This window comes from Macaca thibetana, chromosome 13 (assembly GCF_024542745.1).
Source record: "Macaca thibetana thibetana isolate TM-01 chromosome 13, ASM2454274v1, whole genome shotgun sequence".
NCBI lineage: Eukaryota > Metazoa > Chordata > Mammalia > Primates > Cercopithecidae > Macaca > Macaca thibetana.
In genome coordinates, this window is record NC_065590.1 from 42,909,838 (window position 1) to 42,936,222 (window position 26,385).

At 38.4% G+C, this 26,385-nt stretch overlaps 1 protein-coding gene across 2 annotated transcripts in view; it reads left to right on the plus strand.

Moving 5' to 3' along the window:
- Positions 1–26,157, plus strand: part of PELI1 (pellino E3 ubiquitin protein ligase 1) — a 65,625-nt gene extending 39,468 nt beyond the window's left edge. The window contains exons 3-9 of one of the 2 annotated variants that reach the window (XM_050754822.1): positions 9,487–9,586; positions 10,357–10,496; positions 13,868–13,997; positions 18,228–18,329; positions 22,412–22,609; positions 22,705–22,893; positions 23,766–26,157. In XM_050754822.1, coding sequence (XP_050610779.1) covers positions 10,426–10,496; positions 13,868–13,997; positions 18,228–18,329; positions 22,412–22,609; positions 22,705–22,893; positions 23,766–24,332 — 1,257 coding nt within the window. In that variant the 5' untranslated portion in view covers positions 9,487–9,586; positions 10,357–10,425 and the 3' untranslated portion in view covers positions 24,333–26,157. The remainder of the gene's footprint in view (positions 1–9,486; positions 9,587–10,356; positions 10,497–13,867; positions 13,998–18,227; positions 18,330–22,411; positions 22,610–22,704; positions 22,894–23,765) is intronic. The other variant, XM_050754821.1, reaches the window with a different exon arrangement.
- Positions 26,158–26,385: the final 228 nt, after the last annotated feature.

The window sequence follows — 26,385 nt, forward strand, 5'->3', positions numbered from 1 at the left end:
AAAAAAATTGTTCCTTTTGCTATAGAGGCAATAGAACTAAATCTATAGTGTTATGCACGTTACTTGTAAATTCTTATGTCAGGACCAGATGGTTGCTTATATTTTTTCCAGCTCCCAAATTCCCTTTATTCTACTTTAGTCCCTTCGTTTTCAGAGATGAGGAAACAGATTGCTTTGTTCAAAGACAGCAAGAACTAGAACACAGGCTAATACTTGCTAGCCATGCGATATACTAATGTCAGCCAAATACAGGCATTTACACTTTCAGATGTTTGCCGTATCTGTGCACTTAACTAATTCTATTTAATACAATTTAAATTGACTCCTTTAAATAAGTAAGCTTATTTTAAAGGAAATTTTTGCTACTATAAATAGAAAACCATCATATCCTTTAAATAGTAACTCTAAATAGGAATTCAAATCAAAACAAAGCAATGTTATTAAAATTTAATTTAAAATTAATTTAAATTTAATGGTTATTAAATTTTTAATTATTGCTGTTCTTGGTCAGAAATGTGTCAAAGCATTGGTTTCATGTTTGATGGCAGTTCCTTAATTGTCTAAACAGAAAAAGCACAGCTAATGCCTCTAGTTAAGCTTCTGTATAACTTTTTAAAATGAAATGCTTCTTAGAGGGGAAATGAGAGGGCATGAATACATGTTTATATACTAAAGTATGATTTCATGTATGTCGGAAGATCTTATTATATGGACCAAAATTATTCTTTGGTTGATGTAATTGTTCTTGAAACTTCAGTTTTTACATTGAAGGTTTTAGTTAGCATAAGTTTATCTTTCTAAATAAGGAATTTGATTGCCTCACAACTCAAATGTATCACAGTTATGGTGAAATAGCAATATACTGGTTTCTGTAACCTTTTAAATACTGTGATGAATTAAAATCTCTTCAGCAAAAGCAAAGATATCTAGGGAGACGAGAGGTGTTTTTAGTGTATTCGAATGATGGAAATGTTCTTAAAATATTTCTGAAGCATTTTTTTAAAATAATTAATTTTTTGAATTTATTGATGACAGAAGTTGTGTGTTAGTGTGGATGACTGGTCTAAATGTGTATGTCATTTTCAAGGGATTAGTAAGGGTCAGAATGATTTGTTTTATTCATTGACTTTTCCTTTGACATACTCTTATTCATTGGGCTACATACATTCCCTGTTGCCTTCTCACCAGAAGTAGCACTGCACAGGCTGTATTTCACTGTACTGTAGAAAAAGACAAGTAGACCTTTTTCATTCCTGAGATTCCTATGAAACCTGTTGGTGGAGGTATAAAATGAGGAGACTTTTATGGGCTAGCTAGTAGGAGTTTTGCTGTGAAACCTTTGTAACAGGTCTATCAGGAACTAGGGAGAGAAATAAATACAGGAAATACTTAATCCCATTCAAATGAGGATGAAATAGACATAATAATATTTTGGGGATTATTTATTGTAGTGATTTTTCTGGCTTATGAGAAGTGTTAGTTTTTTGTTTGTCATACTTGTGTCAAATTTTTACATATATATAAATATATATATATATATATATTTTTTTTTTTTTTTTGAGATGGAGTCTTGTTCTGTCACCCAGGCTGGAGTGCAGTGGTGCGATCTGGGCTCACTGAAGCCTCTGCCTCCCAGGTTCAAGTGATCCTCCTGCCTCAGCCTCCCGAGTAGCTGGGACTACAGGCACACACCACCACACCCTGTTAATTTTTGTCTTCTTAGTGGAGATGGGGTTTCACCATGTTGGTCAGGCTGGTCTTCAACTCCTGACCTCAAGTGCTCTTCCCACCTTAGCCTTTCTGTACTATTTCCTTTACATACATTTAGAACCACATCTAACTGTATTATAGTTTTCACTTTCACCATCAGACAAAATTTAGAAAATTCAAGACAAGGAAAGTTTATTGTATTTACTCATATTTTTGCTACCATGTTTTTACATCTTCTCTGATATTTTAAGGTTCTTTTATTTAGTTTCTGTTTAGTTAATTTCCTCTAGCCATTCTTTGTAGTGGGTCTGCTGGTAACAAATTCTCTCAGTTTTTCCTCTTCAGAGAATGTCTTGACTTCCCTTCCATTTTTGTGAGCACCTGAAAAATATTATGCCACTATCTTCTGGGTTCTCTGGTTTCTGGTGAGAACTCCACTGTCAATCTAATTGTTTTTCTCCTATAAATGCAGTGTTCTCTCTCTCTGCTTCCAGGATATTTTCTTTTCTTTTTTTTTTTTTCTTGAGACGGAGTCTCACTCTGTCGCCCGGGCTGGAGTACAGTGGCGCAATTTTGGCTCACTGCAACCTCCTTCTCCCAGGTTCAAGCAATTACTCCCCCTTTAACCTTCCAAGTAGCTGGGACTAGAAGGCACACCACGACGCCTGGCTCATTTTTGTATTTTTAGTAGAGACGGGGTTTCACCATGTTGCCCAGGCTGGTCTCGAACTCCTGACCTCAAGTGATCCACCCGCCTCAGGCTCCCAGAGTGCTGGAATTACAGGCGTGAGCCACTGCGCCCAACCTCTTTGAGTGCTTTTTCAGCTTGACTCTTTCTTCTCTCTTTTTGACATGTGTGTCCAGTGACACACAGGTTAGATTTTGCTATAGTCTCACAGGTCCGTAAGGCTTTGTTTTTTGTTTCATTTTGTTTTTCCTATTTTCTCTCTATTGTTCAGATCAAGTAATTTCCACTGTTGAGTTTTATCATAGTTGCTTTTAAATCTTTGTCAGGTAATGCTGTCATCTAAGTTTTGGCACCTGTTGATTATCTTTTGCATTATTTTTGTTTTTGTTTCTATTTTTGTTTTGAAACGGAGTCTCGCTCTATTGCCCAGGCTGGAGTGCAGTGGCATGATCTCGGTTCACTGCAACCTCCGCCTCCCGGGTTCAAGTGATTCTCCTGCCTCAGCCTCCCGAGTAGCTGGGATTACAGGCATGTGCCACCACGCCAGGCTAATTTTGTATTTTTATATTTTATTTATATTTTATTTTTTTTTGTTTCATAAAATTTATTTTTATTGTCTTCATTTCAACAAAATCACTATGTTGATAAAATCAGAATGTCCACTTTTTTTTTTATACTTTAAGTTCTAGGGTACCTGTGTACAACATATGTATTTGTTGTACACAGATTTGTTACATATGTATACATGTGCCATGTTGGTGTGCTGCACCCATTAACTTATCCTTTACATTAGGTATATCTCCTAATGCTATCCCTCCCCTGCCACCACCACAATAGGACCCGGTGTGTGATGATCCCCTTCCTGTGTCCAAGTGATCTCATTGTTCAGTTCCCACCTATGAGTGAGAATATGCGGTATTTGGTTTTCTGTTCTTGCGATAGTTTGCTGAGAATGATCGTTTCCAGCTTCATCCATGTCCCTACAAAGGACACGAACTCATCCTTTTTTATGGCTGCATGGTATTCCATGGTGTATATGTGCCACATTTTCTTAATCCAGTCTGTCACTGATGGACATTTGGGTTGATTCCAAGTCTTTGCTATTGTGAATAGTGCTGCAATAAACATACGTGTGCATGTGTCTTTATAGCAGCATGACTTACAATCCTTTGGGTATATCCCCAGTAATGGGATGACTGGGTCAAATGGTATTTCTAGTTCTGGATCCTTGAGGAATCGCCACACTGTTTTCCACAATGGTTGAACTACTTTACAGCCCCACCAACGGTGTAAAAGTGTTCCTATTTCTCCACATCCTCTCCAGCACCTGTTGTTTCCTGATTTTTTAATGATTGCCATTCTAACTGATGTGAGATGGTATCTCATTGTGGTTTTGATTTGCATTTCTCTGCTGGCCAGTGATGATGAGCATTTTTTCATGTGTCTGTTGCCTGTATGCATGTATTCTTTTGAGAAGTGTCTGTTCATATCCTTTGCCCACTTTTTGGTGGGGTTGTTTTTTTCTTGTAAATTTGATTGAATTCTTTATAGGTTCTGGATATTAGCCCTTTGTCAGATGAGTAGATAGCAAAAATTTTCTCCCATTCTGTAGGTTGCCTGTTCACTCTGATGGTAGATTCTTTTGCTGTGCAGAAGCTCTTTAGTTTAATTAGATCCCATTTGTCAATTTTGGCTTTTGTTGCCATTGCTTTTGGTGTTTTAGACATGAAGTCCTTGCCCATGCCTATGTCCTGAATGGTATTACCTAGGTTTTCTTCTAGGGTTTTTATGGTTTTAGGTCTAACATTTAAGTCTCTAATCCATCGTGAATTAATTTTTGTATAAGGAGTAAGGAAAGGATCCAGTTTCAGCTTTCTACTTATGGCTAGCCAATTTTCCCAGCACCATTTATTAAATAGGGAATCCTTTCCCCATTTCTTGTTTTTGTCAGGTTTGTCAAAGATCAGATGGCTGTAGATATGTAGTATCATTTCTGAGGGCTCTGTTCTGTTCCATTGGTCTATATCTCTGTTTTGGTACCAGTACCATGCTGTTTTGGTTACTGTAGCCTTGTAGTATACTTTGAAGTCAGGTAGCGTGATGCCTCCAGCTTTGTTCTTTTGGCTTAGGATTGTCTTGGCAATGCGGGGTCTTTTTTGGTTCCATATGAACTTTAAAGCACTTCTTTCTAATTCTGTGAAGAAAGTCATTGGTAGCTTAATGGGGATGGCATTGAATCTATAAATTACCTTGGGCAGTATGGCCATTTTCACGATATTGATTCTTCCTATCCATGAGCATGGTAAGTTCTTCCATTTGTTTGTGTCCTCTTTTATTTCACTGAGCAGTGGTTTGTAGTTCTCTTTGAAGAGGTCCTTTACATCCCTTGTAAGTTGGATTCCTAGGTATTTTATTCTCTTTGAAGCACTTGTGAATGTGAGTTCACTCATGATTTGGCTCTCTGTTTGTTACTGGTATATAAGAATGCTTGTGATTTTTGCTCATTGATTTTGTATCCTGAGACTTTGCTGAAGTTGCTTATCAGCTTAAGGAGATTTGGGGCTGAGACGATGGGGTTTTGTAAATATACAATCATGTCATCTGCAAACAGGGACAATTTGACTTCTTCTTTTCCTAACTGAATACCCTTTATTTCTTTCTCTTGCCTGATTGCCCTAGCCAGAACTTCCAACACTATGTTGAATAAGAGTGGTGAGAGAGGGCATCCCTGTCTTGTGCCAGTTTTCAAAGGGAATGCTTCCAGTTTTTTGCCCATTCAGTATGATATTGACTGTGGGTTTGTCATAAATAGCTCTTATTATTTTGAGATACATTCCATCAATACCGAATTTATTGAGAGTTTTTAGCATGAAAGGCTGTTGAATTTTGTCAAAGGCCTTTTCTACATCTATTGAGATAATCATGTGGTTTTTGTCTTTGGTTCTGTTTATGTGGTGGATTACATTTATTGATTTGCATATGTTGAACGAGCCTTGCATCCCAGGGATGAAGCCCACTTGATCATGGTGGATAAGCTTTTTGATGTGCTGCTGGCTTCGGTTTGCCAGTATTTTATTGAGGATTTTTGCATCGATGTTCATCAGGGATATTGGTCTAAAATTCTCTTTTTTTGTTGTGTCTCTGCCAGGCTTTGGTATCAGGATGATGTTGGCCTTGTAAAATGAGTTAGAGAGGATTCTCTCTTTTTCTATTGATTGGAATAGTTTCAAAAGGAATGGTAGCAACTCCTTCTGGTACCTCTGGTAGGATTCGGCTGTGAATCCATCTGGTCCTGGACTTTTTTTCGTTGTAGGCTATTAATTATTGCCTCAATTTCAGAGCCTGCTATTGGTCTATTCAGGGATTCAGCTTCTTCCTGGTTTAGTCTTGGGAGAGTGTAAGTGTCCAGGAAATTATCCGTTTCTTCTAGGTTTTCTAGTTTATTTGCGTAGAGGTGTTTATAGTATTCTCTGATGGTAGTTTGTATTTCTGTGGGGTCTGTGGTGATATCCCGTTTATCATTTTTTTTATTGCGTCTATTTGATTATTCTCTCTTTTCTTCTTTATTAGTCTTGCTAGCAGTCTATCAATTTTGTTGATCTTTTCCAAAAACCAGCTCCTGGATTCATTGATTTTTTTGGAGGGTTTTTTGTGTCTATCTCCTTCAGTTCTGCTCTGATCTTAGTTATTTCTTGCCCTCTGCTAGCTTTTGAATGTGTTTGCTCTTGCTTCTCTAGTTCTTTTAATTGTGATGTTAGGGTGTCAATTTCAGATCTTTCCTGATTTCTCTTGTGGGCCTTTAGTGCTATAAATTTCCCTCCACTCACTGTTTTAAATGTGTCCCAGAGATTCTGGTATGTTGTATCTTTGTTCTCATTGGTTTCAAAGAACATCTTTATTTCTGCCTTCATTTCGTTACGTACCCAGTAGTCATTCAGGAGCAGGTTGTTCAGTTTCCATGTAGTTGAGCGGTTTTGATTGAGTTTCTTAGTCCTGAGTTCTAGTTTGATTGCACTGCGGTCTGAGGGACAGTTTATTATAATTTCTGTTCTTTTTCATTTGCTGAGGAGTGCTTTACTTCCAACTATGTGGTCAATTTTGGAATAAGTGCGATGTGGTGCTGAGAAGAATGTATATTCTGTTGATTTGGGGTGGAGAGTTCTGTAGATGTCTATTAGGTCCACTTGGTGCAGAGATGAGTTCAATTCCTGGATATTCTTGTTAACTTTCTGTCTCGTTGATCTGTCTAATGTTGACAGTGGGGTGTTAAAGTCTCCCATTATTATTGTATGGGAGTCTAAGTCTCTTTGTCTCTAAGGACTTTCTTTATGAATCTGGGTGCTCCTGTATTGGGTGCATATATGTTTAGGATAGTTAGTTCTTCCTGATGAATTGATCCCTTTACTATTATGTAATGGCCTTCTTTGTCTCTTTTGATCTTTGATGGTTTAAAGTCTGTTTTATCAGAGACTAGGATTGCAACCCCTGCTTTTTTTGTTTTCCATTTGCTTGGTAGATCTTCCTCCATCCCTTTATTTTGAGCCTGTGTGTGTCTCTGCATGTGAAATGGGTCTCCTCAATACAGCAAACTGATGGGTCTTGACTGTCCAATTTGCCAGTCTATGTCTTTGAATTGGACCATTTAGTCCATTTACATTTAAGGTTAATATTGTTATGTATGAACTTGATCCTATCATTATGATATTAGCTGGTTATTTTGCTCGCTAGTTGATGCAGTTTCTTCCTAGCATTGATGGACTTTACATTTTGACATGTTTTTGCAATGGCTGGTACCTGTTGTTCCTTTCCATGTTTAGTGCTTCCTTCAGGATCTCTTGTAGGGCAGGCCTGGTGGTGACAAAATCTCTCAGCATTTGCTTGTCTGTAAAGGATTTTATTTCTCCTTCACTTATGAAACTTAGTTTGTCTGGATATGAAATTCTGGGTTGAAAATTCTTTTCTTTAAGAATGTTGAATATTGGCCCCCGCTCTCTTCTGGCTTGGAGAGTTTCTGCCGAGAGATCTGCTGTTAGTCTGATGGGTTTCCCTTTGTGTGTAACCCAACCTTTCTCTCTGGCTGCCCTTAACATTTTTCCTTCGTTTCAACTTTGGTGAATCTGACAATTACGTGTCTTGGAGTTGCTCTTCTTGAGGAGTATCTTTGTGACATACTCTTTATTTCCTGAATTTGAATGTTGGCCTGCCTTACTAGATTGGGGAAGTTCTCCTGGATGATATTCTGCAGAGTGTTTTCCAACTTGGTTCCATTTTCCCTGTCACTTTCAGGCACTCCAATCCGATGTAGATTTGGTCTTTTCACATAATCCCATACTTCTTGGAGGCACTGTTCATTTCTTTTTACTCTTTTTTTCTCTACACTTCTCTTCTCGCTTCATTTCATTCATTTGATCTTGAATCACTGATACTCTTTCTTCCAGTTGATCAAGTCGGTTACTGAAGCTTGTGCGTTTGTCACGTAGTTCTCGTGTTATGGTTTTCATCTCTATCAGTTCTTTTAAGGTCTTCTCTGCATTGATTATTCTAGTTATCCATTCATCCATTCTTTTTTCAAGGTTTTTAGTTTCTTTGCACTGGTTACATAGTTCCTCCTTTAGCTCTGAGAAGTTTGATCGACTGAAGCCTTCTTCTCTTGTCAAAGTCATTCTCCGTCCAGCTTTGTTCTGTTGCTGGCGATGGGCTGCGTTCCTTTGGAGTGGGAGATGTACTCTGATTTTTTGAATTTCCAGCTTTTCTGCACAGCTTTTTCCCCATCTTTGTGGTTTTATCTGCCTTTGGTCTTTGATGATGGTGATGTACTGATGGGGTTTTGGTGTAGGTGTCCTTTCTGTTTGTTGGTTTTCCTTCTAACAGTCAGGACCCTCAGCTGTAGGTCTGTTGGAGTTTGCTTGAGGTCCACTCCAGACCCTGTTTGCCTGGGTATCAGCAGTGGAGGCTGCAGAAGATAGAATATTGCTGAACCGCGAGTGTTGCTGTCTGATTCTTGCTCTGGAAGCTTTGTCTTAGGGGTATATCCCGCCTTGTGAGGTGTGAGGTGTCGGTCTGCACCTAGTGGGGGATGTCTCCCAGTTTGGCTACTCAGGGGTCAGGGACCCACTTGAGCAGGCAGTCTGTCCCTTCTCAGATCTCAACCTCCATGCTGGGAGATCCACTGCTCTCTTCAAAGTTGTCAGACAGGGGCATTTACCTCTGCCGAGGTTTCTGCTGCTTTTTGTTTAGCTATGCCCTGTCCCCAGAGGAGGAGTCTACAGAGACAGGCCGGCCTCCTTGAGCTGTGATGGACTCCACCCAATTCGAACTTCCCAGCAGCTTTGATTACCTACTTAAACCTCAGCAATGGCGGCGCCCCTCCCCCAGCCTCGCTGCCGCCTTGCAGTTAGATCTCAGACTGCTGTGCTAGCAATGAGGGAGGCTCCCTGGGCGTGGGACCCTGTGGGCCAGGTGTGGGATATAATCTCCTGGTGTGCCGTTTCCTAAGACCCTTGGTAAATCGCAGTATTAGGGTGGGAGTTACCCGATTTTCCAGGTGTTATGTGTCTCAATTTCCCTTGGCTAGGAAAAGGAATTCCCTTCCCCGTTGCGCTTCCCAGGTGAGGCAATGCCTCGCCCTGCTTCAGCTCTTGCTGGTCAGGCTGCACCCGCGGACCAGCGCCAAGTGTCCGACACACCCCAGTGAGATGAACCCGGTACCTCAGTTGAAAATGTAGAAATCACCCATCTTCTGTGTCGCTCACGCTGGGATCTGGAGGCTGGAGCTGTTCCTATTTGGCCATCTTGGGCGCGCCCCCCCAATTTTGTATTTTTAGTAGAGACAGGGTTTCTACATGTTGGTCAGGCTGGTCTCAAACTCCCAACCTCAAGTGATCCGTCTGCCTCGACCTCCCAAAGTGCTGGGATTACAGGCATGAACCACTGCACCCAGCCTATGTTTTGTATTGTTTTAAATATTGTTCTTGCTAGGATGAGTGATTTTCTGTTAAAACTAGATATTTTCATATTATGTTCCTAGACTCTGGATATTATCTAAACCTTTTGTTTCCACTGGCTTTTATTGACATTGCTTTGGCAAGGTCATAGGGGGTGCCTCATTACTTCCAGGCGGATGTAGAAGTCAGTGGTCCCTACTCAGCCTCTACTGACGCCTCAGGAAGAGGATCCTTCTTGTTTTTGGTGAGTGGGGGGTAGAAGTCTAGCTGACACCACTGGGATAGGTGTTGGGGCATGCCCGGCCATCAGGGTGAAAATCCTGGCTCCCTACTTGGCCGACTTTGACATTTCCCCAGTAGGGCATTGGAGCTCCTCACTATGGTTTATGAGCTGGAAGTCAAGGCTCCTCACTTAGCTTTCGTTGGTGTGGGTGGTGGTGGGGCAAAACTGTTTACTGGGTTTGGCTAGAGTGGAGCAGTTACTGTCAAAAGTTTTCCGTCTTGCCAGGCTGTCCCTTTCTTGTTTCTTTGGCTAGGGAGAGCAAGCTTTTGTTGTGGCTTTGTCTGTGCCAGTTGGCATTTCCAGGTTGCTGCCTTCTTTAGCTCCAAGTCTGGGATATATTAGGCAAAAAGAAAACCCAGAGAATTTACACCACCGTGTCATTCCATGGGTCCTGAGGTCCCTTACTTAGTTTGCCTTCTCTCCACTTTTCACAGTCTTCTCATGTTCTGTATATAAGGTCCAGGGTCTTTAGTTATCCTTAGCAGAAATGAAAGGGAAAAGTATTATCTGCTGTATGCTTCTGTAAGTGGAAGTCTTCAAATTTGCCTTTTTGACTCATTTAAACAGTTTTGTAAAATGTATAATCATTATTGGGCAAAATGTCCCATAAAATGTATATACTATGTGATGCTTTGCATAATATTGTGTTCAAGAGGACTGCTGGAAAATAACGTCTTTATTTAAACTGAAATGAATTGTTCACATTATTAATGAAAACTTTTCCCCTCTAGGAAATAATGCAAAAGGTGTCCCAAGGCTCCTGACCAGTGAACAAAGATTTGAGAAAGACAGCCAAGCTCATGTTTTCTCCTGATCAAGAAAATCATCCATCTAAAGCACCAGTAAAATATGGTGAACTCATTGTCTTAGGGTAAGGTTTCTCCATTTGATAAGACACACAGTTTAATAATATATGCTAACTTTGGCATCTAGGCTATAAGTACTTTTTTTTGGAATTGGTAATGTTACCAAGTCAAGAAACTCTTTTAATTCTCATATTCATGCTATTGTTTAAAAGCACTCAAATATGACATAAACTTTGTCTCACCCTTCCCCGCAGAAAGGGCAAAGTTTCTTAAAGATGAAATGGAAGGTTCGGGCGTGGTGGCTCACGCCTGTAATCCCAGCACTTTGGGAGGCCAAGGCAGGCAGATTACCTGAGGCCAGGAATTCAAGACCAGCCTGGCCAACATGGTGAAACCCTGTCTCTACGCAAAACACAAAAATTATCCGGGCGTGGTGGCGCGTGCCTGTAATCCCAGCTACTTGGGAGGCTGAGGCAGGGGAATTGCTTGAACCCTGGAGGCAGAGGTTGCAGTGAGCTGAGATTGCGACACTGTACTCTAGCCTGGGCAACAGAGTGAGATTCTGTCTCACGAAAAAAAAAAAAAGATAAAAATGAAATGAAATGAAAAGTGTATTTGTCCACTGTCACAGTCATTCCATTTGTCTTCCCTGTCCCATGTTTTGTCTCAGCTGATTTTACCAAAAATTCCCTTTCCCTTGCCTGCTTTAAGTCATTTCATGTAGGTTAGTCTTCATTTATTCTTTTGCCTATCTAAGGTAGTTATTGCTTTGTGCTGTACATTTTGGTTAAAGGAGTTGTATATGTGTATGGTGACAGCATAATGCCTCTGAAGCCCAGGACCTAGCTATGTCTTAGCTCCTAAAGTAATTTCATCCATGTAACTCACAGAAATAGAACCTGAAGATTGAGGAATAGATGATTCTGTTATTCCAAATTATTTCAATTTGTTCCACTTAAACTTGTCATAACTATCAAAGTGGAGACACAGTATTAGCCTTTCTTAACTAGAGATCTCAGAAACTAGAAAATTGCTCATTTTAGGCTGCGTGCAATGGTTCACACCTGTAATCCCAGCACTTTGGGAGGCCAAGGTGGGTGGATCACCTGATGTCAGGAGTTCGAGACCAGCCTGGCCAACATGGTGAAACCCCATCTTTACTAAAAATACAACAATTAACTGGGCGTGGTAGTGCATGTCTGTAATCCCAGCTACTTGGGAGGCTGAGGGAGGAGAATCACTTGAACCCAGGAAGAGGAGGTTGCAGTGAGCCAAGCACTCCAACCTGGGCAACAGAGCGAGACTCTGTCTCGAAAAAAATAAGAAAAAAGAAAATTGCTAATTGTATTTTCCCCCTGCTGTTGCTCTGCTTTTGCCTAAAAAGCAACTCAAGATATTGCAGTATGTTTGAGAGTCAGGTTAAAGTGAGAATGTGTTGTTTCAGATGAGAGAGTTAGAGAAACTGGGGAAATCATATGGAGTTACTGAGCTTGACTAGATGTTAGGAATCTTAGAATCCAGTGCTTGTTCCAGCACTGCTAGCTGTGTGACCTTGGGCAAGTCACTGAACCATCCTGGGCTTTAGTTTCCTCCTCTGTAAAAATGACAATTAGACAAGATCTTCTAAGGCCCTTTGAGACTTAAAATTCTTTTCTCAGAAACAAAACTTTAAAAGATGATAAATTTAGCATAGTAACTTCAGTATTAGAACTTCAAATCACATAGATTTTAATGGTATCAGTGACAAACAGCTCTTAACTACCAAAAACTTTTCCAGATTAAATTCTTCTAGCAGGAAATTTGAGAGTCATTTGAAGAATAGTTTAAAATTTAGCTTATGGTTTTAAACTGCCAGTCTTAGCCTATAGGTTCCTCAGTTAATCATTAGCTACAGTAATTGTCTCTTTCTGGTACTTGGTGTCCTAAAATGCAAATACTTTTTCTTCTCAACCCTCTAGAAGTGAAGCTAGACAAGGTTTCATGCTATTGCTACTTAGAAAAGAGCTTTGAACTACAGGAACGCAATGTGGGGCTAAAGAGTGAGATCCAGAAGTGGGATGAGTCATGCAACTCAGGGGACAGTAGTTAAGGGACAGTGAGGAATTGACAGTGGGGCTGGTGGCAACACAAAGCCTAGAATAGCTACAATAATTATTAGCTAAGGGGCTGTACTTTGGACTTACAGCAAGGCTAGCAACATTACCAAGGGCTTTCTCCAATACAAAGTGTTTTATTTTTTTGTAAAGGGTCAGTGTAGTTTCTATATATGGCAGTCATTGAGTAAACTCGCTTCTCAGCTTTAAGACATTCTTCCTTGCCAGCCACAATTACAGGCCATTTTATAATCACTCTTCCTCCAACCTCAAAACTGTCCCTATTCCCTGCTTCATTTCCCCCTAGATTGACATATGGTAGATCATCAAACCAAAGATTTATCAGGGGGTGGGGGCAGGGGAGGTGGACAGTGAATGAGGAAAGATTATTATTAAGCTACTGCTCATGCCTCAGTGAAGCAGTAAAGAATGACATAACCACATGACAAACATACTTAAATTCAAATTCTGGCTTTGCCTGTGTCACTTCAGAATATAATTCTTCTGAGTCTGTTTCCTAACGTGTAAAAATGGGGACAGTGATTTCAATCTGGTAGAATTTTTGCAAGGGTAGATTTAGTGAGGTAATGTGCATGGGATAACATTCAGTAGTGCCTGGTGTATAGTAAACACCCAAATATTTTTATTTTCTTTTTAACTTTTTTCCATTGGTTTAGTACTTGCTTACCTTTAGGATGTACGTGTGTGTGTGTTTGTGTGTGTGTGTGTGTATGTGTACATGTTATAGAGAAATGTTCATAAGATCTGAAAAACAAAAGTATGTTTACTACTTAGCAAACATGTCTGTTGGACAAGTTCTGCTAATATAATGAGAGTGCATTTGTACATTCAGGTAGCTAAGACTTAACAAGTCTAAAAATTCCTTACTTCAAAAGTTCAGCTGTTTAAAGTGTTTGGTTCACAAATAAAGGAGATTGTGTTTTAAACAATACATACTATACTTTTTAAAGGTTGTATTAGCACATGCAAACAATTCACCTTAAAAAAAACAGAATGAGTCATAAGGAGTCAGACATGCCATTAATCAGCTCTTAATTATCTCCAGTAAAAGAGGGAAGGAGAAAAATAGAGATAACTTGAATCTTTGTATAATCCAAAAGGTTCTCTGTGACTTGGAATGAAGCCAGAAAAAGAATCTCATTTTGTTTCACACACTGGCACCTGGTATGGAGATCAACAGTTGCTCAAAGGAATTTTAAATAATTATAATGTGTTAATAGATAATTAATTGGGAATTGATTCTGCAAGGCATAGTCAAACATTTGTTTTATAATTGTGCAGTTCTTGCAAGAGATCACCTATACTTTTTTTCCCCCCATCAGGTATAATGGGTCTCTCCCAAATGGCGATAGAGGAAGGAGGAAAAGTAGATTTGCTTTGTTTAAAAGACCTAAGGCAAATGGGGTGAAGCCCAGCACTGTGCATATTGCTTGTACTCCTCAGGCTGCAAAGGTAAAAAAATAAATAAATAAAATAAAAAAATAAATAAAAAAAAAGCTACATAAATTAACTTGGAGAAATTGAAAGACTTTTATGTGTTGTTTATATTCTCTAGCATTCCCCTCACATTTCTATTTCAGAAATTTCCTTTTGTTTGGATTGGAGAAGAGACTTTGGAGACATGGTATTTGAAAAGCTGCCATATGGAAGGGGAATTGGACTTTAAAAAAAAAAAAAAAAAAGACAAACCAGGATCAGTGGGTGGAAATTAGAAGGAAATATTCTCTTTCCTTATTAAAAGAGGTGGGGTGGGGGACAGGGCTTTATCTAGTACCTAGAATTATGCAGCTGTCTGCCCTGAGAAGTGGAAAGTTCCCACTCTGTTACTAGAGGAGCCTCCCTGGGCTGGATGAAGAATGTGATGTATAATATGTGTATTCAGGTATTAGAAGCATATTTGGGTGAGGTAATTTTTAAACTAAGAGTCTTTACCTAAGATTCTGTGTATTGGTTGTATTCATTTTTGGTTTATAACTTCATATATTTTAGCATAGTACCTTGCACAAAGTAGACCTCAATAATTATTAAATTGAATCAAAGTTATGAAAGCAATATCCAACTGCATCTACAATATAACTTCTCAACCCCCAGCCTATTTCATGCTTCTAGCCCTGTCGTCGTCTTCTAACAAAATTTCCAGAAGCTGGACCACCATTTCAGGATACTTGGGCTTTTCCTAGAGCGACAGACAAGGAGGGGGAATTTCACATCTTTATATTTTCTGTGAATTTGTCTGCTTCCAATTTTATAACACAGACTTTATGTTATAAAGAATTTGATATTGTAATGAGCAAATAAGAAAAATTACAAAGAGTTCTTTGAGTCCTGGAAGTACCTGTATCTTTAGCTAAGTAGCCCTAGAATGTACATTAATATTATGCCATCTGAAGCATATCTTTATAAGTTAAATAAACAAGAGACAGAAAAATTGGCATATGATGTGGTTTTAGGTCACAGCTTCAGTGTCTGAAGGTAATTGGCTTCTCAGCTTTGTTTTATATCCAGTTTGATTTGTGAAAGAATCCTTAGGCCTTGACTAGGACTCCTCCGTTACTATTTGGGAACCAGTTAGTGCAGAAAGGGGACAGTTTCTTTTTGCTCCTTTGGAGAGAAGGAATATGCTAAGCAGGTGGTGGAAGTAAACCTCAGATTGATTCAATCTGAGGAGCTTCTTACAGTATCTCCCCCAGGAGTGCTCTTGATATTTTGGGTGTGCCACTTTTTCATTGTTCAGGACTTTCCCACATACTACAGGACATTTAGGGGTCCTTCACCCACAAAATGCCATTTGAGCCTGCAAATCCTCATAACAGCCAAAAAATGCACAAAATATTTTCAGATGCCCCTTAGACAGCTAATACTACCTCTGGTTGAAAACCACTATAAGGGAAAATATTTCTAATCCCTACCTCTATAATACCATATTCTGTACTTTTCTTCCTATTTTACTCTGCCGTGTCCTCATGTTTTCATTGTTATCTCCTTTTCATCTTTCATCTTTACTAGGCAATAAGAATCTTAGGGATCAGATTGACCCTTGGCTGGATGTGGTAGCTCACACCTGTAATCCCAGCACTTGAGAGACCAAGGTGGGCGGATCACTGGAGCTCAGGAGTTTGAGACTGGCCTGGGCAACATGGTGAAACTCTATCTTCACCAAACACACAAAAAATTAGCCAAGTGTGGTGGCATGCCCCGAAGTCCCAGCTCCTTGGCAGGCTGAAGTGGGAGGATCACTTGAGCCGGGGAGGCAGAGGCTGCAGTGAGCTGAGATCATGCCATTGCACTGTAGCCTGAGTGACAGAGTGGGACCCTGTCTCAATTAAAAAAAAGAAAAAAGAAAAAAGATTGACTCTTTCCTCTTTAAATTTTGGAGGAATGTATTTGTGAGGTCATGACGAAAATTAAGCATTTAGTCTGGTAGTCATCTGGGATGAGTAGGTAAAACCCTGCGTTCTAGACCAGTGAGAACCAAACTTAACTTGACATAGTTTTTATTCTCAGTCTAACAGTAGGTTTAATAACTAACAAACAAAGATTACAATCTCAAAGCACAAAAAAACCAATGTTTTAAAATCTCTTTAGCCACTAAGAATTAATTTTAAAATACTAAGTAATTATTTTATTGAAAAGTCAGCTGTTTAACCAGTGGCACATGCCTGTTAGTCCCAGCTCCTTGGGAGGCAGAGGCAGGAAGATCACTTGAGCACAGGGTAAAGCTGTAGTGTGCCGTTTTCCTGCCTATAAATAGCCACTGCGCTTCAGCCTCTGCAACATAGCAAAACCTGGTCTCTTAAAACGTGTGTGTGTGTGTGTGTGTGTGTGTGTGTGTGTGTGTTTAAAACCTGTAAAACAATTATATAGTATTTATGAATACCTAAATGTGTAGAAAGAAATATGTAAAACATGCATGTAAATGATCTACACTGCATTCTTGAGGTTGGATACCTCTGTGGAGAAAAGGGAATTGGGAGGGACATGTAGGCAGCCTCGATCGTATCTGTAGTTTAATTCCTTAAAAAAATCAGAAGCAGGCCAGGCACAGTGGCTCATGCCTGTAGTCCCAGCACTTTGGGAGGCTGAGGCGGGCAGATCATGAGGTCAGGAGTTCGAGACCAGCATGGCCAACATGGCAAAACTCCATCTCTACTAAAAATACAAAAATTAGCCGGGCATGGTGGCGTGCACCTTTAATCCCAGCTACTCAGGAGGCTGAGGCAGGAGAATCACTTGAACCTGGGAGGCGGAGGTTTCAGTGAGTTAGCGCCACTGCACTCCAGCCTAGGCAACAGAGCGAGACTCTGTCGCAAAAAAAAAAAAAAAAAAAAAAAAAATCAGAAGCAAAAGTGGCAGTATTAAGCTTTGATAAAGCTGAGTCGTTAGTATGGTCTCTGTGTATTTGGAAATAGTGTATTTCTGTATTCTGTTTGTAGATATTTGGAAATTTGACAGTCTTAAAGCTGTTGTTTTAAGGCTTTATCTATTACAGATTAGCTGCAAATTGAAACCAAGTTAAAGCTTATGATGCCAAACTTCTAATTAAGAAGGATTTTTTCATTCAGCTTCTTTGCTGTATATAATTATTCTCTTCTGTCTTTGTGTCTGTTTTCTTTTTATGCAGCCCATTTCTACTTCCTTTGTGTGATGACTAGATTTTTCCCCTTCTTTGATATTATCTTCAACTCATATACATAGAAAACACTTGAAAACAAAACTGAAAAGTTCTTTTTAGCAATGTTTTTAGTTTGAGATAAGTCAGAAATACAGTCATAAGCATTACATCCCTTTCCTTTGGTAATGTTTAATCATTCTATGAATGTTTCTTTTGTTTTTTAAAGAATTTTTTTCTTTTATCTCCTGGGACCAAATCCCAAATGCATTTTTCTGTATCTCACCCAGCATATGGCAAACATTTGTCATCTGTAGAGTCACAAAATGGTTAGAAAACCAGTTAACTTGGCTTGTGAGTGAACTTTATAGCTCTCTGAATTACTTCAAAAATAAGATTCTTCTTATTTTGCAAGATTTTGCATTTTCTTCTTATCAGAGTACTGTTTTCTGTTTTTATGTGGGATTTGGTTTTGATTATTTTATAATTTAAAATACTTTATAAGGGAGTGTAGTGGTTTGATAAAAGAAAATTATGGGCCAGGCGCAGTGGTTCACGCTTGTAATCCTAGCACTTTGGTAGGCTGAGGCGGGCCGATTGCCTTAGCTCAGGAGTTCAAGACCAGCCTGGGCAACATGGTGAAATGCTGTCTCTACTAAAAATACAAAAATATTAGTCATGCATGGCAGTATGCACCTGTAGTCCCAGCTGCTTGGGAGGCTGAGGCAGGAGAATCGCTTGAACCCGGGAGGCGGAGGTTGCAGTGAACCGAGATCGCACCACTGCACTCCAGCCTAGGCGACAGAACAAGACTCCATCTTTGGGGGAAAAAAAAAAAGAAAGAAAATTATGTTTTTACTCTGTAACTGCTTCTAAATATTCTTCGATGCCCCATTCAACCCAAGAAACTACTGTCACAACTGACAGGAGTTATTAACCTCTCTAAATTTCAGGGGGAAAATATATAAGTATGTCATGTATTTGATAAATAGTTTTCCCTTTTTTTAATGAAAAGATTATCTGTTTGGATTGACCTGCCTACTAATTTTTGCTATTAACTTTTTCATTCTTAGGCAATAAGCAACAAGGACCAGCATAGCATATCATATACTTTATCTCGGGCCCAGACTGTGGTGGTTGAATATACTCATGACAGCAACACCGATATGTTTCAGGTATTATAACATCTAAAATTTTTTTTCTTAAAAACAAAAAAGTTAAAAATCTATTGGTAAGTTTTGCTGAGATCAGATAAAGGATTATCATATATTTATATTGTATTTTATTAAAATATGGATTGATTGCTAACCCTCATAAATAGAAGTCAGTCTAGCACAGTTGAGATAGGCTCCGGAATAAGAATTACTGGTAAATATTACATAGCCATTATATGCCTCAGTTTCCTTCTCTGTAAAGTGCAGATAATAGACTCTACCCTATGACTGTTAAGAGGCTTAAATGATCTAGTACACGTAGAGTACTCAGCGCTGTGCCAGGCACTTAGTAAAAACACTTAGTGAATAGTAGCTATTATCCAAAAAAGAAAACAATAAATATTCTGCACACATTTATGACTTTTTCTACCACTACCTCCCACCTTCCTCTCTAGGCAATAAACAATCCAGGCACTTGCTAACTATTTTATTATCTATTTGAAATCAAACCTTTTTCTCAGCACATATTTGGTCAGTGCTACTCATGCAATAAAAGTATTTTTCTCTTACTTTTTGTACCAGTCCAGTGCTGATATTTTTGTAAACTGGTAGATTTTAGGACAGTCAATTCCAAAGATGTAAATAGAATCTTTGATCTTCTCCCTTAATATTGAGCTCTCCAAAGCTTAGCCTTTTATAAACAAACTTAAGTAGAACATAAATTATCTGATAATGTTGCTTTTATAATTATTGTCACATGGACTTTTCCATTTTTCTTTATTTTACAAGGCAAATAAAAGTGAAAAGGCCTGGAAATATATTTAATTTCAGTCAATAGTGAAATATTTCTTTGAATTCACTCCCTCTGCTCAACCCTTTTAATGAGATGAGATACTGAATTTCTTTTCTCTAGTTAATATTAGAATGTGGGCATTTGTGTTTTCCTCTCTTTTACCAAAAATAAATTACATCTTTAATGAAGATTAATGTTTAGATCCAAGAAAAACCTAACACAAAGCTTTAGGATGGTTTTTCACATTTTGTTTCACTGACAAGCAGTGAAAATGAATGAGCTTAGCTTTTTTTTAAAATCAAGGTGCTACTAGGCCTGTAGTCTCAGTTACTCAGGAGGCTGAGGTGGGAGAATAGCTTGAGGCCAGCCTGGGCAACATAGTGAGACTTCATCTCTTTAATAAAATGTAGATAAATGTGTGTGTGTGTGTGTGTGTGTGTGTGTGTGTGTGTGTGTGTGTGTGTGTGTATCTCCAAGATATTTGGTCACAGGCTAGAATTTTAGCTTCAGAAAGTGCCTTATATTTATTTGTTTACCCCTTATCTTTGGTAGATTAAGTTAACTGAAATCTTGTGAGTTAACGATGATAGAGTTACTTGGGGGCAAAACTGAAATTAAACTAGGCATCCTGAATTCTGAAACAATGTCTTCACCATCTAATGAAGGCCCTTAAATAAGTTTTAACATTTTGAGTTTTGTCTTTTTCATAAAGTAGAGAATTTTTCCCAGTATCATAAACTGATTATGTCCTTTCTACAGGTATTATACCTTTGGAAAATCCAAACATTTCAGCATCAAAAAGACTGTGATGTATCAGAAACTACCTTGATAAACTAGGCAGTCTTTGAGGAATTGTATTAGAAACATTCTAGGATTGTCTACCCTGTAAACTGAACAAGAACATTTGTTGTTCAAGTCATCAGATGTTCCAACTCCAACTCTATGCATTGTTTGGCACTACGAAGTAAGGGAGACATTACAAGCTGATTACATGCCTAGGTGCTGTACTGACCCTCTAAATTTTAAGCACATTGATTGTGTTGAGGAAAGATGGAGAAGAGACTTTATACTGGTGTCTTTTCATGTAGATCTTTTTATCAGGTTAAGTAGGATTTTTGCCAGCAACCAGTAGAAAAGCATTCTAGCAAAAGAGATGGCAAAGAAGTAGTACACAGTGTGGTAAAAGATTGATGAATAAGCTACTTGTAGCTAATATACATAAATAGCAGGAAATTTGGCTGGATTGGTAGATGGGAGGCAAATCTTGAGTCAGTTTCTAACTATTATTAGAAATAATAAACTACAAATTTTGGATAAGCTATAAGGAACCACTGAGTTTTCTCGTGAGGGTGAGGGAGAGTAACAAAAGAGCTGTATTTTTAATGCTAATAATAGCAGTTAGAAAGGGGTAGAATTAGTAACAATCAGATTTTGGCATATGATCACATTCATGGTGGGTTTTTTTCCCTTTATAGATACTTAAGTTTCTTCCTTCTCATTGTCATACAAATATTGCTTCAGTGTCTTAACTAGTCTCTTCCAAGACCAAGTTGAAATGTTAGCTCTCTGGAACAGTCTCTTTCCAAATAAGTGCTACTTCTGTTGATTCTGAATATTAGTTCAATCCTTGGCCTGTATCTTTTAGCCTTTAAAGAGCCTTTGTGTTTGGGGAAATATTTTTAGTTTCAAAGATCTGAGGCCATTTAAGATATGTTTATTTTTTTTTTTTTGAGACGGAGTCTCGCTCTGTGGCCCAGGCTGGAGTGCAGTGGCTGGATCTCAGCTCACTGCAAGCTCCGCTTCCCGGGTTTACGCCATTCTCCTGCCTCAGCCTCCCGAGTAGCTGGGACTACAGGTGCCCACCACCTCGCCCGGCTAGTTTTTTGTATTTTTTTGGTAGAGACGGGGTTTCACCGTGTTAGCCAGGCTGGTCTCGATCTCCTGACCTCGTGATCCACCCATCTCGGCCTCCCAAAGTGCTGGGATTACAGGCTTGAGCCACCGCGCCCGGCCTTGTTTATTTTTAAGAATAAAGAAAAGGAATATCCAACCTTGTATTTGTTAACTAGTTTCCCTCTAAAACTATCCAATCTAAATATAAAGACTTTATACTTGACAAGTGGACAAAAACACTAAAGAAGTTTATCTGAAAGTGTGCTGATACAGGGAACTTGAGGCTAAAATATGTAAAGAATAAGAGTCTTTATCTTTGTAGAGGGTCAGTATTTTTTCTCAGTACCCACATTCTTCAATTTTATGATACTACTTTATAACAAATACATTCATGAACTGATAATTTCCAAATGTTTGCTTTAAAGTCCTGTGACACTTGTGACTGTTGTCATCTAACCATTGATTTCCTTTTTTCTTTTCAACTTTCAAAATGCAATTAACTTATTTACTAGCTAGTACCTCTGAAGATGTTTTGAAATCTCTGACACCTCACCCATCCAGAACTCTTATCTGGGAGCCTTGTCTCTCTGAAATATCCCCAAGAACCAGGAAGAGTATATATATAAAATAAATGCCACAAAGTTGATGCAGTGAAATTCCTTTTCTGTGCTCCCTAGAGAATCCCTTAGGCTCTCACCAGAACCTTTTGAAATACTTTTCTCTGAAGTAGGTTATTTGATTTCTCAAACCATAACAGAGTAAGAGTAGCCAGTTGAAAGAGGGGCTTGTTTCTGGATACAGGCTTGACCAAAAACAAGGAGTGATAGCTGACAACCTGGCAGAAAAGAAACAGGAAAATATATGAAGTATACATAAGACCTCAAAGCAAGGCTATGTAAGCCCTTGACATAAGGATCAGCAGTCTTGTATACCTCTTATAGCACCTGAAGACATCACTGCATTTCAGCTTAATGTAAATGGTATTTATAGTGTAATGTTCTGCAGTCATCCTAAAATATTTACTTATATATGTTCACTATATTCTGTTAAATAAGGTAGAATATCTCTTTAAATATCTCTAAAGAGAAGAAATCTACATGATACACATATTTCCATCCAAAAGGGTTAAAATTAAAATCTGCAGCCATCTAGAAATTTCAGCCGTTCCTGAACTCTTCATTTCCTGAGGGTTTCGTATATTATTATAAGTTCTCATTTAATTCCATGCTCTAAGTGATTACTTCATCAGAGACAGTCTGATTAGTTTTCAAGAGTATAGATGCCCCCAACGTTAAGTATGGTAAGCTTCAACTTTAGAAATTTCAAAGGCCTAATGTTTTCTCCTTATTGTGCCTTTCTTGAATGGATTTTCCACTGTGTTCTTTGAATGGGTTTATAGATATTTTTTTTCCCTCAGATTGGCCGGTCGACTGAAAGCCCCATTGATTTTGTAGTAACTGACACAGTTCCTGGAAGTCAAAGTAATTCTGATACACAGTCAGTACAAAGTACTATATCAAGATTTGCCTGTAGAATCATATGTGAACGGAATCCTCCCTTTACAGCACGGATTTATGCCGCAGGATTTGACTCATCAAAAAACATCTTTCTTGGGGTAAAAAGCTTTTTTTCTAAATGATGCTTTCTTTTATACTAGCTTTCATTCCAAATTACAAGTAATTGGAAGCTCACTTCTATTATTTCTACTAGGAGAAGGCTGCCAAATGGAAGACATCAGATGGGCAGATGGATGGTTTGACCACTAATGGTGTTCTTGTGATGCATCCACGCAATGGATTCACAGAAGACTCCAAGCCTGGAATATGGAGAGAAATATCGGTGTGTGGAAACGTATTTAGCCTGCGTGAAACCAGATCAGCGCAGCAGAGAGGAAAAATGGTAAATACTGAATGGTATTTTCTTAATTAGCTACAATAAACACATAGGATGAGTTGAACTGAATGCATTACGTACATTCCAGAAAACTCTTAAATCTATTGCCAACACAGAATACTAAGGCTATCAAACACTGACTACCAGATTCTATACTAGAGGTCAGTATGTTAATATTTCATTTAGTAGCCGGGCACGGTCGCTCACACCTGTAATCCCAGCACTTTGGGAGGCCGAGGCGGACAGATCACCTGAGGTCAGGAGTTTGAGACCAGCGTGACCCACATGGAGAAACCCTGTCTCTACTGAAAATGCAAAATAAGCTGGGCATGGTGGCACATGCCTGTAATCCCAGCTACTCGGGAGGCTGAGGCAGGAGAATCACTTGAACCTGGGAGGTGGAGGTTGTGGTGAGCTGAGATCGCGCCATTGCACTCCAGCCTGGCAATAAGAGCAAAACTCTGTCTCCAAAAAAAAAAAAAAATTGGTAAACTCTGAAAGTTTATTCTTCTGTCATATCATGTTAATATATTTTAAAACCTAAGCTTTCTTAAACTAAACAGCACTCTGATCTTTTCAGCCATCTGTATATCTTTAACCATATTTACCTCATTAAAAATATTAGACTTATTGATTAGCCAGGTGTTTTAATCATAAGTTGTCTTTACCATAAGGCTAAAAAGAAATATGTTAATGTTTGATATTTTATCCTTGATTTTCAAACTTACCTTTTTGATAACTACTGTCCGTTTCTTGAATATTTAGTGAAAATCCTAGGAAATCTCATTTCTTGAGTAAGGAGTACTTAAAACCAAAAGGCTTATGTAAAAATCCAAAACAGAGTGGTGAATATGTTTTTCAACTCTTGTCTTCTCTAGGTGGAAATTGAAAGCAATCAGTTACAAGATGGCTCGTTAATTGACCTCTGTGGTGCAACATTGCTATGGCGTACTGCAGAAGGCCTTTCCCACACTCCTACCGTGAAGCATTTGGAGGCTTTAAGACAGGAAATCAATGCAGCACGACCTCAGTGCCCTGTAGGGTTCAACACACTAGCATTTCCTAGTATGAAGAGGAAAGATGTTGTAGATGAAAAACAACCATGGGTATATCTAAACTGCGGCCATGTACATGGCTATCATAACTGGGGAAACAAAGAAGAACGTGATGGAAAAGATCGTGAATGTCCTATGTGTAGGTCTGTCGGTCCCTATGTTCCTCTGTGGCTTGGATGTGAAGCTGGATTTTATGTGGACGCCGGCCCTCCAACCCATGCGTTTAGCCCTTGTGGGCATGTGTGTTCAGAAAAGACAACTGCCTATTGGTCCCAGATCCCGCTTCCTCATGGTACTCATACTTTTCATGCAGCCTGTCCCTTTTGTGCACATCAGTTGGCTGGTGAACAAGGCTACATCAGACTTATTTTTCAAGGACCTCTAGACTAACAGACCGTTGTCCTCCAGGACTACATTATAAATTTATAAGCTAAGTGAGTTGGGTTTTCGAACCTGTTGTCCACGTCACAGTTTTTCTGCTCTGGTCATTTGCATTAAGATGAAGAATTTTTTAAAACATTTATAATAAATAGCAATTTCTGAGCAAAAATCTGGGAAACTCAAGCAAAGGAATTACTGAAAGTATCAGTATTCTGAATTCTGAGTTTTGAAAATATATTTTGAGGAGAAAAAGACATAGTCTAATTTGATGCCTTCCTTTTAGTGTTTTTGAATCACCCATCCTCAGTGCTGAAATTGTTTTGTATAACTGAGGGTACTGTTGGTTCAAACTATGTTAGTTTACAGTTTGTTGCAAACATTGTAAAATATAGCAACATGTATATTAACTTTTTTCTATTTTACGTTAGAATGTTCTTGATAGAGTAGCATGGTAACGATGGTGTCACACCCTTGGTGTGAATGGTAGCTTAGTGAGCACACCTAGCTCAAGGATTTGCAAAGTTAGGAAGAAGGACAAGAGAACCTCTCTCCCCACCCCAGTCTAAATATGGAATTTGGTAAATTAGAATACTTTGTAATTTGTAAGACCAATTTCATATTAATTACCATTGTGTGAAAGGTGTTTGTTTTTAACCACATTAAAGATAATCAGGAAAGATTTTTTCTTAATGTTTCTCTCGAGCGTAGTACTATAACAAAAACTTAATGCTAAGAAACATTTTATATGCTCCTTTGAATATGCAATTTAATCTAGATTATCTATTTTTCTCCCATGATAACTAATCTGTTTTTAGTATCAGCAGCATTTGGCAAGTTTATTTTTTTGGATATAAACTGTGGTTCATCTGTTCACTGTTCCTAGAAAAAAATCATTCCCATAAGAAAAAGTATAAATTAGCAAGAAAGGAGAGTGACTTGATTTGCTTTTGGAAAAAGAAATGCTTAATTAATTATTCTGTATTTGGCCTTATTCAGGCATAAGGAAATCTAGAGATCTAAAGGGTTGAATGACAATAGTGCCCCCCTTTCTAGCAGACCAGCCTTAACTCTGGGTTTGAATCCTAAGGAGATTGCCACAGTGAGACTTAAGTAAATGTTTGCTTGGCAGATGAGCACCAATGACTGCAGCGTGGAGTGACGCACTGCATGGTCTGTTTATTCTCTAATTCCAATATGTCTTTTGCTTCCAAAAGCAAGAACAAGTTTCTTCTCTCCCCTCCTTCCCACCCTTTTTTCAAAGACACCACAAGTATAGACAGTTGCACTACATCAAATCTGTTTTTGACACTTGTAGAAACCAGTACACTTTTAGATTAGACAGTATCTTTTTTTAATATTTTGATTTGTTTTCCTTTAGTTTGAGAAGTTGTATAATACTTAATTGACTGTAGCAAAGTTTTATATATGTTAGCATAGCTTTAATTTATCCTCTTATAAAACTGTTCTGAATTTTCTTTTGGTTTTTAAAAAACAAAACTTGTTGCTTAGAAGCCATGAACTATTTTATTTTACTTCAACTGTCAAAACTTCCTTGTTTTTAAAAATGATCATTTGGGTTCACTCAGGAAATGCATGTCAGGAACTTGTATTATAAGTTTATTAGTTGTGATGTATCAGTAACTGCTGTTACCCCTTTTTCAAAGAAATATAATTGATTTTGAAGTTTTCTAGATTGTCACATGCTTTGTGACTAATGCAAGAAAGCAAGTCTTGTGTTGTATTTGTTCTAGTCATTTCTATTCAGGCTATATATTGTAGCTTAATTTTTATTTGCCATTAATTTATTTAAACTAAGTAAATACTTTTCAAAATAGATATTTGAATTTGTCTCTGTGAGTTCATTTTTGCATAATCGAGAATGATTAACGAGAAGTGAAAACTGTGGACAACTCTGTTCCACACTCCAAAAATACTCAGTTGAAACAGATGAAGAGTTTGCATTTAATGTAACACTTTAAAGTCTCTGGTTCTTTTTGAAAAGCATCTCTTATTAATAAAGAAACTTTGTTAGTGGTTGAATAATTGAGGACTTGTCTAAGTT